At 36.9% G+C, this 18,019-nt stretch overlaps 1 protein-coding gene across 1 annotated transcript in view; it reads right to left on the bottom strand.

Annotated features, from left to right (window-relative positions):
* The window catches only part of LOC107757695 (collagen alpha-1(XI) chain-like), a 66,997-nt gene extending 50,922 nt beyond the window's left edge, over window positions 1-16,075 (bottom strand). Inside the window, exons 1-5 of the mRNA XM_016575250.1 lie at window positions 15,732-16,075; window positions 11,184-11,348; window positions 9,904-10,117; window positions 7,038-7,200; window positions 1,865-1,990 (exon numbers count right to left, since the gene is read on the bottom strand). Coding sequence (XP_016430736.1) covers window positions 1,865-1,990; window positions 7,038-7,200; window positions 9,904-10,117; window positions 11,184-11,348; window positions 15,732-15,852 — 789 coding nt within the window. The 5' untranslated portion in view covers window positions 15,853-16,075. The remainder of the gene's footprint in view (window positions 1-1,864; window positions 1,991-7,037; window positions 7,201-9,903; window positions 10,118-11,183; window positions 11,349-15,731) is intronic.
* Between the last annotated feature and the right edge of the window lie 1,944 nt (window positions 16,076-18,019).

The following is an 18,019-nucleotide window of genomic DNA, read 5'->3' as shown; positions in this document are numbered from 1 at the left end:
GGCTTAGATCTATAGAAAGAGTCACATCTATTTGATTTTCTTATTTCTAACACATTTCAAAGTCTTATTAGCTATAAAACTTAATGTGTCATGTAGGAACTTGTCCTGGGACGAGGGATTTTATACACACACACAAAAAAAGGTACTGTACATCCAAAATGTATAATTGGCATCATACATTGTATAGATGTTAAGTGTTAAGTTTAGAATATTAAGTTAATATTAATATTAGAATTAGGTTAATATTAATAAAAAGTGTTCGAGTCGGCCATTTAATGTCAGTTTATACGCATTCATCAATTATGACACATTTTAATGAAAGTATGAATGGTTTTTGCTAAAGTTTATGTAGCAGTTTTTCTGTTTCTATTCCTTCACTGAAAGTAAGGGCAGCAGGAAGGCCGATAAAGCCACTGAGCCTGGCTCTCCAGGGCTTCATCCATCAAACACAAGTATATGTTAATCCTAATACAGCATAAGATCTCATAAAACAGCCACTGCGCTGATGATTTGGCCCTCTTCCATGACTGGTGATCAGTCAGCGTTCAGTAGGACACCGTTCAGCCAGGCCGAGGGTAATTTATGTGAGTCAAAATGCGAGAAAGAGGGTTATTGATTTCTCCGATACAGGAAACGACCCTCTCCCTGTTTCGGCAGGATATAATGGGTTAAAATTACTTGCACGTGGTGTCTGTGTTTACAGGAGTCATCACAGAGGTCAGAAGTGTCAAGGTGTGGCTTACTTTTGACCTGTTATGTTTTTATGGACACTACCGTTCAAACATTTCAGTCAGTAATTGTTTTTTTGTTTTTTTGGAAGAAATTATTACTTTTATTCACAAATTGATCAAAAGCGACAGAAAAGATCTATTTCAAATAAATACTGTTCTTTTGAACTTTCTAATCATCAAAGAATCCTGAAAAATCCAGGTTTCCTCAAAAAAATATTAAGCAGCACAACTGTTTTCAACACTGATAATAAGAAATGTTTCTTGAGCACCAAATCAGCATTTTAGAATGATTTCTGAAGGATCATGTGACACTGAAGACTGGAGTAATGATGCTGAAAAGGCTGCAATATAACAAAGAGTGAAAAATTTAAGGGGGTCTGAATACTTTCCGTACCCACTGTATATATATATATATATATATATATAAATCTTTCCAACCCCAAATGTTTGAACGATAGTGTAAATTATATGATATTATATTATGTAATACAGTACATATATCTATTATCTTTGTAGCATGAGAGATTTTTTTTCAGTGACCATTTCTGACTGTGATGTGTTGCTTCTTTTATTTCTTATATAAAATAATAATACTCAAAATATATGATAAAATTTTACTTTTCCATACTTTGTCCAAAAAATGTACAATAATAATAATAATGATAATAATAATAATAATAATGCACTATGTGACACTGAAGACTGGAGTAATGATGCTGAAAATTCAGCTTTGCATCACAGGATTATATTTTATAAAGTATTCAAATAGAAAACAGTTATTTTGAATTGTAATACAATTTCACAATGTTATTGTTTTTTCTGTATTCAATGATAATAATAATAATAATAATGCACTAAAGTATGATTTTAATTTAAAATGCAGTTTTGATTTGTAACATTTTTTGCCCACTACATAATTCATGTACTTGAGTGTTATTTCATAGTTTTGATGACTTGTATATTATTCTAACCCGTGGAAAACAACAATGAAGTTTGAGTCTGTGTGTCCAATTGTTCGACTGGTAGTGTCAAAAGTATCATCAGCGTGCCAGACTTCCAGAAACCTTTGGTCTACTGGATACTGCAGGAAAGACCATTTCCTCTGCTGGTCAGTGCAAAAGGTCTATACTAACCTCCTCTCCGGGCTCCTGTGCTTGCAGTGTGTCCTTGTGGGGGACGTCACAGTCTGGGCTGTAGTGTTCACAGTAGTCGTAAGCTGCTTTAGGGTCGGCCACAATCAGCAGTTGCTGGATGTCACCCTGAGGGGACGAATGACAGGAAGATACATGAGATACATGTGCCAAAAAATACCTCTGTTATTAGTACAGAGACACATATATGTAATATATTATCTGCATGAAAAAATAACAAACCCATCTTATCCTGGTTAGTCAAAACATAATAAAAATACCACTCTTGTACTGCAGGAAATACATGCAATTTTGGAATTGCAAGGCAACAAAACAACAAACCACTTTCACAACGAGGAACGCAAGGTCAGATGGTTCAGGAAATTGCTGTATTATAAGCAGGTAAATAAAACGTGTTTCATCATGAAACACCTGGTAATAGAAACCCACACAGGAAGCTTCCTCTCATATAAAATGCTGCCTGCCTAACAATGCTTAGGCAACAATACATAAAACCTTCTGGTCAACAACACGTTAAACACATATAAAACACATGCATGGTCTTTCTTCCAAATGAGTGAAATCTGTTTCTCGCCATTGTTGTGTCAATAGTATACATTCATTCTGCATTATGATCAACAACTGGATGATAAAAGACATAATTTACTGTATGGGGTTTTGATTTAAGTGATTACATTTGTGCATTTTTAGGCCACATGTCTTTTATGGGCTGTAATTATCAGATCCAGATCTTTCTGTTCAAATGCTGGGGGGATTCAGGGTGACCTGGGTCTGTTACGAGGAACAACCATGACTTTTACAGTACAGTCCACGAGTAGAACTGGGGGATGTGTTGGAACCTGAGGTCTTTCCTTGGCACTGTTACAAAGAGAGAGAGAGACTTTAGCAGCAAGGCAACCCCGAAAAAACCCAAAAAACAGCAGGCTTGGACTTGTTAAGGGCATGTGTGTGTCTGCGTGTGTGTATTTTTACACCACATTTATATATATATATATATATATATATATAGAAAAGCTATGAGAGGTATGCCCAACCCCAACTGTCTTGGATGAAACTGTCAGGTAAAATGTATGTGACCATTTGTAAATTACATTTTGACAATCTTCTTAACATTTGACTGCTTTTATGTCCAAAAGCCCAATAAATCTACTGTAAATATTATATTGCAAAAAACAAAGAAGAAGTTGCAGATATACAGAGCCCCACACATGAATTGTGAAATAAAAAATAGATTTTATGGCCACAAAGTAAGAATTGATTTCTACAATTTATTCATTCCTGACTATGTTTTGTTTATGTGTTTCCTCATTTTAGTTAAATCATGGTTATGATTAAAACAAACTAATAAGTTGTGGGAATTATTTATTAATTCACGGCCACATTATCTTCTTTTTTTTTTGGCACGTGTGGAGCTCCATAGATATTAAATATTGAGTATTAAAGTTGGCATATTAGTTGTTAAATTAACTATGAACTGGTTAGTAATTCACATGGTAAAACAACACAAAAAAATGCCAAATCATCAACAAAGAGAAAATGTTTCAGATAGATAATTTGGCCCAAATTCATAGTTAATTTTGACAACTAATATGTGACCCTGGACCACAAAACCAGTCATAAGGGTCAATTTTTCGAAATTGAGGTTTATACACCTTCTGAAAGTTGAATAAATAAGATTTCCATTGATGTATGGTTTGTTAGGATAGGACAATATTTGGCCGAGATACAACTATTTGAAAATCTGGAATCTGAGGGTGCAAAAAAAAATCGAAATATTGAGAAAATCACCTTTAAAGTTGTCCAAATGAAGTTCTCAGTAATGCATATTACTAATCAAAAATTAAGTTTTAATATATTTACAGTAGGAAATTTACAAAATATCTTCATGGAACATGATCTTTACTTAATATCCTAATGATTTTTGGCATAAAAGAAAAATCATTAATTTTGACCCATACAATGTATTTTTGGCTATTGCTACAAATATACCCCAGCGACTTAAGACTGGTTTTGTGGTCCAGGGTCACATATATCAACTTCAAAACTCAATATTTAATATCTATCAAGCCCCACACATGCAAAAAATGTAATTCCTACAACTTATTAGTTTGTTTTAAAGCAAACACTATGTAACTTTTTCTGAGTTCAAAATTTGCTAAATGTATATAATGAGCGAGTACATCATGAATTCATCTTCCAAACCGCGTTTTTGTCTTATTCCGAATCACTACGGTACACTTATAATAAGTACTTATATTTGGACTATTGTAGCCTGGTCGGGTCATCACCGCTGCGGAGTAACACATACCTGCGTGAAGCACCATAGAAATAAACTTAGAGAAGTAGCTCTGGTTGGAATGTTCTTCCGCGGGATGTGTGCAGTTCTGTTTATTAACTGCTAGAGCGCCAAAAGTTACATAGTGCTGCTTTAATTTTGAGATCCTATAGGCATATACAAAGGGAAACTTTTAATGTATGATCCCAGTCATCATCTTCAGAAAAAAACAGGTTCACAGCAGCCCAAAAAAAGTGTAAGGGTCAATTAAATGTTACGATAAAAGTACTTGCATTAAAGCAATTTCAGCAACAATATGGGGCAATAAGACATCATTCCCATCCCCCACTAAGTTCGTTCTCCACCACATGGGTAAACACACACCCAAGCCCTCCTCCTTACCAAGAAGCAAAGCATTTCAATATCACCTGTCAATCGGCCCATTGTACTAAATTATTTACAGCTTTAACTCATTTTGACCCTGCACATTCCACACTGCTTCAATTGTGACTTTTAAGAGAACAAACGCACACATAACACTGTGAAACAGCAGTTACCTAACAGACACAAGCTACACTTTTGCACCAAAAACAGTCAAACAGAGGTGTTGAAAAGTGCAGGAAGAAGTTGCTAAGCAAATCTATTTATATATGTCATAGAGTATCATAACACACAGTCATGACTGTGAAAATATTTTTATAGTTTCCATTAATTAGTCATTTTCTGCTCTAATCAAGATGATGGCAGGGCTGCTGACTCTCCTTTAAACCTGTAATTAATTAGTGTCTGCTAATTAATACTTGGCCTAGTTCATGTCTGACATAAATATGCCACCCCTTCGGTTTTCATACAGTGCAAAGCGCTTGGCAAAGAAAGTACGTGTTTTCTAAGTTTTTTTTGGGGGGAAATAAAATGGATTTGTGCTGGTCAAATTATCCATATTTTGCTCAATTATCCACACTTTTCAATACCTTAAACCACCAAATAAACATACTCAGGTTCTTCTTTTACGATGATACACATACTAGTTGTACTGTACAGAATTTACAACATTAACCATGTTGAATGAAAGCCTCGGCTGAGCAATCTGTGCATGAACAGGACTCCTCTGGCTTTGAGTAGCTTTAATTACAAGGTGAAAGAAGCCTTCATAATAGGAAGCGAGGGAAAACCCGACCACTTAAAGGTAAACAGTGACACAAGGCTTGTCTGTCTTATACAAAGCAAGCTTATGTCCAGAGGGACAAATTTTCACCTCTGCCATTATGGAAATGATCTCCGATATTAGTCAAATCTAAAGAATTTTGCATCTTTAATATGTGGAGAAGTTACATTTATTCTCATAGTCTTTAAAACAACTTACATGAAAGTGCATGTATTGCTAAAGTGGAAATTTACAACAAAGGCCACATTAGGCTAAAGTGAACAAAGACTCCACATACCATAATGTTACATAAAAAGATGCTTACGACAGGTTTCCATAGAGATCTTTCTCATGGAGCTATAAAAGACAATAACGAATGGGATGCTAAGGCAAATAGCTAGCTTGAGCCAAACAATGTAAAGGCCTACATAGCATCCCACAAACTCTAGTTTGAACTATACAGTTGTTTAGCCCTCAGAAACCCATGAAATTGCAGAGTCTTTGAAATTAGGCCACTTGCAAATTTCAAAACTGCAAATTTAAACAGGCAGTCACCACATTTAGCATGACTTTAGCAAGCTGGGATGCTCAATATGTAGATCTATTCCTGATGCTGAAAAAAAACAAAAAACAAAATGAAACCAACCTAAGCTGGGGCGTGTTTCCCAAAAGCAACTATGGTCGCAAGTTCCGTCATTACCAATAGAGTTCAGTGGAATTAGCGATCATAAATAGCTAACAATGCTTTTGGGAAACAGACACCTGGTTGGCTGGTTTTAGCTGGTCTTCCAGCCTGGTCATAGCTGGTTTAGCAGGCTGGTTTTAGAGGGGGTTTGACAACTTCTTTAGCTGGTCACGCTGGTTTTAGCTGGTCAGGCTGGGAGACCAGCTGACTAGCCAGCTAAAACCAGCTGAACACCAGCTCGATCAGGCTGGACGACCAGCTTGACCAGTTTAAACCAGCTAAGACAGCTGGGACACTGTTGCCATGATACAAGTGAATAAAATAGGTATTTAAAAGGATAGTCCACACAAAAATTTAAATTCTGCCATCATTTACTCACCCGAATGTCATTCTTTGTTCTGTGCATGAACATAAAATAAGATATTTTGAAGAATGCTGACCAAACTGTTTCAGTTCCCATTGACTTAAAAATAAAAAAAACAAAAAATACAATGGACGTCAATGGACGTCAATGGCAACCGAAACCGGTTACCAACATTCTTCAAAATATCTTCTTTTGTGTTCCACAGAAAAAAGTCATACAGGCTTGTAACAACATGAGGGTTAAATGATAGGACTAAATTATGTTTTCATTTTTCACTATCACTTTAACCGATTGTGTTGAAATTTCACTGAAGTGAGTTTCTGAGGGTTAAATATTTTAGATATGATGTATGCATGCATGTAAGGCCATTTAATCTACTAGATGGACAAAAGGAAATACCGTATCTTATTCGCAATCCAAAACTTCTCAGCAGGACCTCTTTTTGTATTTACAGGGCTGTTTATTTCTCCCCCATACTAGTTTTATTTGTCATTAAATGGGCTGAAAAAAGCATGTGGATACCCCGGAGCTTAATTATAAATTTAGCTCTAGTTTGCTCTCCAGTTCTCAAATGAACAGATGTTGTTCTAATAATGTTAGACACATTAAATACACGTCAATTTATACTTGATCACACCATCAGGCCGACACCAGTGTAGTGCATTAATGCAATGAATACAGCTTTACCTCAAACGCTTCCTCATCCAGGATCCTGGTTCCAAAAACGGTTATACCATTGGTGTCAATTCCAGCATGGTCACTCCTGCCCAAGGGCTTTGTGAGCTTCTTCTTGCAGTCGACAATGATGGTCACGGTCTTCTTCTCAACACTGATGCCTACACGATGCCACCTGCGATGAACAGGAAGAGTAGGTAATTACAATCCCAGCAAATGGTTAAAGGTCTCCACACGTGAGACGTGCCTTACTTTAAAACCTTAGACAATTTGCCTTCATTCTTGAGATATAAAATTCCTGAGTGGACCACATTCCAGCCTTCAAATTTTGGCCTTGTTTAACACTGGATTAAACTCATTAAACTCTAGACCAAATCCCCCCTGTGAGTTATTCAGCATGACAGACACCGTGAACATTGTAAAAAGTGTGTGTCAGGAAGGTACGGCTGAGAAACTGAACTGTAGAGTCAAAACACTGAGCTGCGGAGGGAAACTGTTGGACAGGTTTGCGGTAAGAAGCCACAGCGAGAATTTAACACTGGATTAAACTCATTAAACTCTAGACCAAATCCCCCCTGTGAGTTATTCAGCATGACAGACACCGTGAACATTGTAAAAAGTGTGTGTCAGGAAGGTACGGCTGAGAAACTGAACTGTAGAGTCAAAACACAAAACAGCTGCGGAGGGAAACTGTTGGACAGGTTTGCGGTAAGAAGCCACAGCGAGATTTCAAAGGCGTATCAATGGCACCCACAAGGGTGATCAATTTCCCATAATCCACTTCATTAGAAAGAAAAACCTTTATTCTGGCTCGTGTCTTTAAAGTACTTGGCAAACTTGAACCGAGACAAGCTTTACTGTGTCTGGAGACCAACATTTCTGGATAATTTAGCTGCTAACAGAATACAATTTACATAGTTAAGAGCGATTACGTGAATGATTGATAGATGTGTGACGGTGTCATTTTCATGAATTATGCTGACAACACATTGTAGCACTTTCTGATTATAATGACATTTAACACAAATGTTTTTCAGATTCTTTATACAAGATCACATTTCCATCATGACCAACTGTAATTGTATGTCTCTGAGGAAGATAAACCACAAAAGCATATTGCAGTTATATTAAAATGGTGATAGCTAATCTTTTTAGCTGTACAAATGATTTTTAAAAGCCACTTTTAACCGTAATTTTTCCTGCATGAGAGGACTGGAATGACAGAATTAGCCCAATTAAGGTGCATTTAACCTGAAACCCTCATCAGCACTATAATCAACATAAGCACTATAATCCCTCATGGAAATATTGCTGTTTTTACAGCAAAACACCCCACTGAACTGATACCAATAAATCCTTTTAAACCCTAATAAGACAAAGCATGTCCATTGCGGTCAAATACTTTTAGCGTTTGAGGATATCAAATTAAGTTTAAATGGATGTCAGGACAATAAAGAGCATTTGAAATGTTTAATGCACATTTTAATACAACCACTATTTTTTAAGGAAGCATGTTTCCATCTTAGACCTTAAAAAACGTAATAGCGTAATTGTGACTATTTCTTGCAGCTGTGACTTTATATATTGCGATGTGACCTTTTATCTCGTAATTGTTACTTTATTTCTCATAATGTGACTTTTATCTTGTAATTGTGACTTTATTACTCACAATTTTGACTTTAGCTATATATCTCAGGTGCATTTCTTTCTCATAATTGTGACTAACTGTGACTATATTTCACAATGTGACTTTTCATCTCATAATTGTTAATTTATTTATCAAAAACTCGACTGTCTCTCTATGTGACTTTTTCTTGTAATTGTGACTATGTCTCACAACTGTTACACTGTATCTTATAATGTGACTTTTGTGTCATAATTGTGACTGTATTTCTCGAAAATTTGACTTTATATATCATAATGTGATTTTTTTTTATCTCAGGAATGTTACTTTATATCTAGCAACTGTGATTTTATATTTAACATTTGATTATATCGACTTTTTCTCTTGTAATTGCGAATTTATTTCTCACAACAGTGTCTTTATCTCACAATATGTCCTTTTCTATAAATGTGAATTTATATTTCGCAATGTGACTTTTTATCTTGTAAATGTGACTTTATTCCTCAAAACTGTGACTTTATACCTCACAATGTGAATTTATCTTATAATTGTGACTTTATTACAATTGACTCTGTATCTCATAATGTGACTTTTATCTTATAATTGTGTCTTTATTTCTCACAACTGTAACTCTATATCTCATGTGACTTTTTATTTCATAACTGTGACTTTATGACTTGTAGCTTTATATTGCACAATGTGACCTTTTGTCTTATTTAAAATTTCTCACATTTTTTTTTTTTTAACTTTGAGACAGGAACAGGCTTCCATAAATATATCTTAATGTTGGTAAGAGCTTCCTGATGATGTTATCCAAGAGATTAATTTCTGAGGTCATGCATCTGCCCCATATTTCTAAAATAACAGTACCCCGAAAGATCACTGCCGAGGTCAGATCACCTACGGTCCTGTCTGCTTCACTCCATCAATCCAGAGTCACAATGAGATCTCCTCTGGCTCGCCTCAGAGAAGAAACCACACATAACTAATGCTTCAACAGACACCTGAAATTCTGATTTGTCTACTTGTTAACTCTCGTCAACCGAAATGACTCTAAAACAGAAATATCTTCCTCCACATATGATCGCTCAGGACTACAGTGTAAAACTCCAGCCTGGCAACAAATGACTTCCTGCTGATGACTGACCCCTGTCTGACCCTGTCTGGAGTCAGTCTCAGTCTCTGTCTCTGAGGATGGATCTAAACAGCCTAAAAAAGGCTGCTGTACATTCAGCTTCGTGCTTTGTGACTTACTTTCCGTCGGCCAGGTTGAGGGAGCGGAACAGCGGGTAATCCTCGGGGGCAGGCTTGCCTGTCTGATCCTCGTACAGGAAGACAGGTGAGCGGCCCACCTCCACGCCTAGTTGCTGGACGCCTTTCTCGTTGTAGATGGACAAAAGGAAGGACTGGATTCCAGCTTTGGGCTTGATGGTGGTTAGGATGGAAAAGTCTTCAGGGAACACACCATCTAGAAAACAGCACAGACAGAAAACAAGCTCACTGAAGGGTTCATTGGGTTTTTGAAGTCCATCCAAACAGCTAATTGCAATGTTGAAACTAGAAACATAATGGAGGACTATGAGTGCCACTTAAAAACAAAATAAAGGAATGAATTGATTATTACAAAAATAAATAAATACTAATTTAACTAAATTTTTAAACATGAATTAAACAGTTAAATCTTTCTATTTATTTGTCAGCTTGACAAGTGATTTATTTATGTACTTTTTTATTTTTAAAATTACATTTAAACAAATTCCTTTGTAATCTGTAAAGCATTTTCTGGCTATAATAAAGCAGTTTAATTCATGCAGTTCTTTAATTAGTTACTTTGTTAGTGAATATGCATTATTTAATTTTTTAAAAAGGCCATTAATGGCACAAAATGAGAAAAACATTGTAATTTATCAGACGTTTAATATCCAGCTAAAAAGGGGTGATGCAAGAAACTTGATAATAAACACCAGATTTATGGCATTGTATAGGCTGAACAGATATTAAAAAGTAATAAACATGCATCTGTTTTCCACCATATAAAGAAACATCTCCAACTTTAAAACCTCATTCCGATTACATAATGCATCTCAAACCTATCATAAAAACTCAGAGGACTTAGAATATGGTACACAATTTGCATGGGGTATTTTTATTGGGGTTCATTGATTAATTTTTATTTGTACATAAAAGAGCAGCTTGGACATTCTGCAAAACATCTTCTTTTGTGTTGCACGAAAGTAAGAACGCAATTTGGAATGACATGAGGCTGTGTAAATGATGACAGAATTTCCATTTTTGAGTGAACTATCGCTTTAAAAATTTCTGTTCATTTCTTATGCAACTAAGCAGACAAGCCATGCTGTGGTCAAGAGATTTCAGCCAAGTTCTCCTGCCGCTTAACAATACAAGCGTCTGAGTGAAACATGGCCCTGCACAATCAGGGATGGCATCTGCTGTCAAAAGCCTTGGCAAGCACAACATAGGGCGCATTTAAACGTAGGCAGGATATGGAGACATGCTCATGGGGTTCAGCTTACCTGGGAAAAGCTGCTTGGTTGGGGCACTGATCTGGGCATTCTTGCCTATTTTGTAGGCCGTGTCCGGCTGTGATGCTCTTCGGTTTGTGCAAAATCCTGAAGTTTTCTGTAGTCCTTCTGGGACAGTGGGAAATTCTAATACTTTTAGGACATCCACAGGTTCTGCTGTATGGGGTAGAAAATATACATAAAAATGTTAACAAATAAATAGAAATGCATTCAATGTTTAGCAGATAACCTTTTTTTATAATAATACGTTTAAATAATTTTTTTAATTACTGAACTAGTGTGTTTTCATAATTTTAACAAACTTCAACAGAATGACACAAGTCTCTTTTTATAATAATACTTCTAAATGCTTTTTAAAAAATACTGAACTAGAGAAATTGAGAAATGTGTTTTCATGATTTTGACTTGAACAGAATGACAAGTTTCTTTTTATAATAATACTTTTAAATAAATAATTAAGATTTTGCTGGTTATATTTCAGTTAACGATTACCTAAATTAAGTTTCTCTAATTGGTTATTCCTATAATAGGTTGTGGACGGTAAGTTTAATGAAAAATGCACAGTCAAATTAACCAACCTATGACCAGATAGAGAGTATCACATTTGACATTATTGTATGACCCACAACCACAAAAAAGAAGCCAATATTTGAAATTCAATCTGTTTTACTTGGCTATGCGACAAAACTCACATCATTGGTCTTCATTCCTATGAGATTAGACCCTTGTAAAATACCCGATTCCCCCTTCAACTCTTTGGATGATACTTCAGCAACAGCTGGGTTAAGTAAACTTGAACAAACGGTTTCATTATGGTTAACGAAGCAAGATGAAAGACAAACACTGTTCACCCCGGATCACCCAAGAACTCAAAACCTTAGAAAGCACCATTAAGTGCGATTCATTGCGAATGTATGGCACATGTTTGGCCGTTGGGTGTTATCCAGAGTCTACCAACAGTGCCATATGTGTCTTCTGGGACTTGAGTGAATCTTTGGCATCTACCACATAAAACTGAACACTCAAACCGCCAAAAATAAAGGGCTGCTACGTCACAAAAGGCTGGGCTCATCCGAGGGAGGTCTAAAATGCTGTAATAAAGACGCTGAGGCGCTGTGGAGAAAACATTTACCACCCCATTTAAAGCTCTAAAAAGCAAAGCCGACAAACCATTCTTCTGCCGGTTCTTTGTGCTGAATGAAAAGATTCCCCACTATATCTGAGAGACTCAGTCCGAGCTTTACGCTGAACATACAAGCTAGACAAAAGGAAAACCTCAAACTCATCCAATACAATGACAGAGCTGAGAAGGAGAGTTGTTTTGAGGGATCTTCTGGAGACGTTCTCCATAACCTCAGGCCTCATATATTCCAGATGTGGTGCTGCAGCCCGAGTCTGACCTTTTGCCATGCAAGTGCCAAAGAAAAATGTCAATACTCCTAAATCCTTCAGAAACCAACTGAGAATGTGCCGTCATTAGGAGAGCGCAGCTGATGACCTGGTGTGATTTTAACCAGATTTCTGTGCAAATACACACGCTGATCTTTTTCACTGTCATTCTTTTTTTGATTTAGACAGACTGGTGTGTGTGTTTGTGTGTGTGGGAGAGAAGGTTGATTAGACATTGAGTGTGAATGTGGAAGGAGGTACTAACTGAGAGAGAGAGAGAGAGAGAGAGTAGCACATCATCAAGATCATAAACCTGCTATCATCTGATTCTACGGAACACCCAAAAGTGGGAGGGGCTTTTTCTACAGGAAGTTCTATAATTTGCATAAATCATTTCATTAAGAAAGTCACTGTTATGGTAACAGGACGACACAAATGTAGAGTTAAAATAACAGATGTCCAGATGGATACGTTTTCATAGGTTCCAGAGAAATACATTTAGAATATTTTTCGAATTTCGTTTTTTAGGGTGATATTAAATGGAAAAAAACTGGGGACCCTTTTACCTGCTGCTCCTTGAGACTCTAATAATGAATTCAGTCAGAATCTCTATCTCTCTCTCTCCCCCTTCTCCTCTCACTCTCCCCTCTTTGACACATGCGTGCCGCTTGAACAAGACTGCATTATGCCACAGGCTCTCTGAGAGGCAACCTCACTGACAGAATTTTTTTGCAAAAAAAATTTTCCCCATGTCTTTCCCCCCCTTTCACGACTGTAGAGAAACATCAAAGAACAATAAAGCCTTTCAACCATCTGCTTCCCAAGAATACTGTTCAGTTCACCTCATATTCCAGTATTAAAGGGACAGTTCAGCCAAAAATAAACAATTTGTTACATTTAGTCTCACTCATGTTGTTCCAAACCCTTTCTTTCTTGCGTGGAGCGCTTAAGGAAGCAGAATGAAAGTGGATGAGGACCTGATAGCGTCTAGTTCTTAAGACACAGTCTTAACATAGAGACTAAGTTTATGCACACGGAACACCACTTTTATTGTATGGAAAAGAACAGCTTGAACTTTCACCCATAATATAAATATCTTCTTTTGTGTTCCACGAAACCAAAAAAGTCACAGGTTTTGAACAACATGAGATTAAGCCAATGATGATAGATTGTTCTGGAACTTTTTATTGGATGAACTGCATGCAATTATGTAACATCAAAATGTTTGAAAAAACAGACTGAACCACATTTCTAGCCAACAAACATGCATTGAGTTTCGTCACAAAAGCATGACTCGTGAATGTAGCCCAAATGTTCTTGAGACCTGGTCGGCAAAATCTAATATAAAAGTAAGCAAAGATTTCTGAAATGTGTGCATTGTCTGAAGGAATGCACATCTGAGGTTCCTCAGCCTGAGGGGCTGAGAAAACATGTCGGTACACTGCCAGCTCAAGAGGGCACCCGACAGAAATGCCTTCACAAGCTACAAACCGCAAGGGATGTAACGTGCAGCTTCAGAAGTCAAATGAGATTAATACATTTTAAGATTCATTATCAGCTTTGATAGACAAAAGAGGATTATTAAGCTCGGATCGCTCACACATTTTGGTCATATTCAAGCAGCCTTAGGAAATGTGGCAAATGAGAACAACGGCAATCTATTATCTTATTTACATCTGTCATTTCCGAACAACATAAATGCCTAATTTAATTTTGTAAGGACCTTTGTTCCTGTAAGGGTGAGCGAGACCTATCATAAGGCCAGGCTGGGGCCCCTGGGTGGCTCCGGGCCCTTTGAAGCCTCCAAAATAATAGGGATGAGCAGAGAGGACAGTCATCAAATAACGGGAAGGCACTTAGTAAAGAAACATTCCCACTGGGAAACTCGTGAAGACTGGGAGACATGGGAGTCACAGTATTGCAAAAGCCACTTGGGCTTCGGTGGAACTAGGGTTGAATGGCGAAAGGGTGATTTTGACTGTAACCCACTGTGATCTATGCTAATTCCTTACCCAGTGGAAATTGAGGTGCTAAAGCACTTTGACTCAAACATGCTAAAAAGACTATAGGATATGTAAATAATAATAAAAAAACTATACATATGTATGTATTCATAATCAAATGACTTGTTACACTTATGATCAGTCGATCAGTCACGCCCATTGTAAATTGGACCTCCCAGGTCTCATTTACTATAAATCAAATTCCTGTCATAATTAATGATTTTATAATTTAAAACAGAAAAATCACGCAAATGTGGCCAGAACACGTAAGTCTTGTGAGCATACATTAGTATATCAGTTACTGACAATCAAAATTTAGCTCTCTTTGAATACACACAATTAGGCTCACAATCTCATCCCTAGAATCACACCATTCAAGTAGATACTTTTTTCATTTTCTTTCCCTAAATGTAAGGCATGGATGTAAAACCCTGAGGAATTCCACCCTGCTAACCGTGTCCACACACACCTAATGGACCACAGGTTCAAACAAAGAGCTTTTTTTCCCCAAAGTAAATCCTAAAGTGTCTCTCCATGACACTCTCTTAACACATTCCACCTCTCCACCCTCCCATAGAGTTTATTAGAGTAGAAAATATGCAGAAACAAAATAAAATTGCATGTCTTTTTAAATAAAAGATTAGGAATATGCAAATTAAATGGACAGATGGGTGAACAAACCAAGTCATGCGCAAAGACTGCTTGTTGGTAAATAGGTAGATACTTTCACTACTAACTGCTTCAAAGTATAGGATCAGACAATTTTTGTTTAACACTGTGATCATGATCCAAAGTCTAGTTTTGTTATGCACATACTGTAGATATGTAAAGTCTGATTTATCTTTATCTGTTATATGTGCATAAAAAAATTTGCATTATTAAATGTATTGAATGCTCTTTTGGGGAACTAGTGGGTTTATTTTAACGAACTCCGCAGACTCTTCTTCATTTTAATATTACAATGTTTTTTGACTTCTTGGGCACTTGTAATATTGTATCTTGCAGCACATACACACATATACGGGATGCAGATCTGCGATCACCTGTCTAAATCAAAACGCGTAAAAATTCGCAGGCGCAAATACGCATCGCCTATCTGACAGTCCCTACAACTTCATCAAAAGTTCGGAAGTCTATCTTTCCTTACCTGCTCTGACATTTGGAGCCTGCAGAACCAGGACGAGGGAAACTGTGATGAATTTGAAAATAGTGGAATCCAAAAGCCACCTTTTCGTTTTCCACATTGGGTACCACCTTGGCCTCTCCATGGTCGGGCGCCCACAAATGTGCACAAAACCCGGGGCGACCTCTGCTTATTTGAAAATGATGTCCCTTCTACAATCCCAAATGTGCCCGATCTGCTCTAAACAGCCATAGGTGAAGGGTATTTTGTCTCGCCGGGCCCCCTTCGATCGTCCTTTCCTTGCGCCCAGCCTTCAGACTGAAGGGATTCGGGCTTTAATCAAAATGAGACGCGGAGCGCTCGATCGCCTCACCGTCAAGAGGGCTGGACCCAGACCCTGGATTACAGGAAAAATATATATATATATATATATATATATATGAATACAGTATAATCTCCAAATTGGCGATTTGGTCAGTTGTACATCATTTTTAAGGGGTTTGTTTTGCAAAAATGACCGAAAAACTGGACACGAACATGGTTTTCTGGATGAGCGATCAGTTATACCGCGTTTCCCAGGACAACGGCCATCATTCAGAAATATTTGACCGCTTATTGCAGCGAATGACCAATCAGAATCAAGTATTCCAGAAAGCTGTGTAATGATGTTTCCGGATGATTCCATCAGTGAGTTTTTAAATTTGCGTTAACTTTGCGTAGAACCTACTTAGAATTACAAAATTTTGAATGTCAGTAAGCAGGAGAAAACGTAAAAGACAAGAAAGTAATACAACACGAAAACACCTTATGTTTTGCAGATGTTTATTCTTCAGGAGTGCATGTGGAGGTTGAGTGGGAGGGGCTAAGATTGACTGACAGAAGACCGACAGGCCTTCAGGTTTCTCAGTTTGATCCCCCCACTCAGGGGCGGATTGGCCATCTGGCAATTCTGGCAAATTCCAGTGGGGCCGGACCATTTTGTTTAATGTGGGCCGGTCAGATTTTTTCTAAATATATATAAATAAAATTGTTTTTATGGGCCAACAGCGCATAGGACAGGTTTTTATCGCTTGCACGATTTCTCTATGGTTATAATAATTTGTTTGCCAGACACATACATTAAATGTTTAAATATCTGTTACATATATGGTACTGCTTATATTATTTCACCATCTGTACACAAATGTAAGTAGTGAATGCGTGTGTCCATGGGTTGGGCTGTGTCGGTGTGGTAATGTGGGCCGGTGTGGCTACAGCGCCAGGGCTGAATTTTTGTCCCAGTCCGCCCCTGCCCCCACTCTCTGGAATGTAAAGGCAGCGAAGTTAATTAATCACAATGACTAAAAATCAGAATTAAACAAACACAACTATGAATAAAATTATTGTTTACTTTTTGTAATATGCACCATCCTTTCGGTTTTTGGAAAATGTTTTGTTTTTGGCATCTCTAGGAAATTTCTCTGTTAGATGTGGTCAATAAAGATCCCATGATCATTTCAAATAGTGTCTGTCTATTTCAGATTCAAATTTGCCATGTTAATACTGAATGCCATGTTAGCTTGAAATGGAATTGTTCAACATTATGTAATGGATCATATAAACTGATTCGTTTATCAGCTTTGCTTCTAGAACACTGTATGAATAAAATTAACAATCAGCTCTGAGAACAATTGGTGAGTAACCAGCTCATGATTCATGCCAGAAATCATCTTGTTAGCTCCATTTTTGTTAGCACGCCAAAGTCACATCTCTTCTTTACGAATACAGTAATGAATGATTGAATGATTAAATGAATCAATGAATAAAGGTGAAATGAAAAAAAAAATGACTGTGGCATTTGCATGCACTAAAATGCAAAATCAATAAGATGATTCACACAAAATCAGAGATAATTCATCATCATCATCATAATAAAAAAGCATTATGTCATCACCTAAGGGCAAGTTGGAACAGCACTCAGTGAACTGTCTGCAGAAACATGCAGTAGATCTTCAGATATTAAGATAAGATTATGTGCATGCAGCAATGCCTGTGATCATGATTACAAGGTTTGATTTGGTGACCAAATGATTTACCAACTCCTAAAAGATGACAATATTTATACTTTATAAAAATCTGTAGTGTGAATGACTAGTGCTGCATGCAAGTGATTAATATTTTTACTCTTACTGATTATGATGCAGTGGATTTCTAAATTCTTTACAGTAATTGTCACTCACCTTTCTCTCTGCTGATGGATGCTGTCAGAGATCAAAGGTCAAAACACATTCTCACAGTTACATGCCTCTGATATAACAAATTAGCATTCATAT

This window comes from Sinocyclocheilus rhinocerous, unplaced genomic scaffold (genome assembly GCF_001515625.1).
Source record: "Sinocyclocheilus rhinocerous isolate Xijiao unplaced genomic scaffold, SAMN03320098_v1.1 scaffold1374, whole genome shotgun sequence".
NCBI lineage: Eukaryota > Metazoa > Chordata > Actinopteri > Cypriniformes > Cyprinidae > Sinocyclocheilus > Sinocyclocheilus rhinocerous.
The sequence above is the reverse complement of the archived record's forward strand: the minus strand, read 5'-3'. Positions and strand labels throughout refer to the sequence as shown.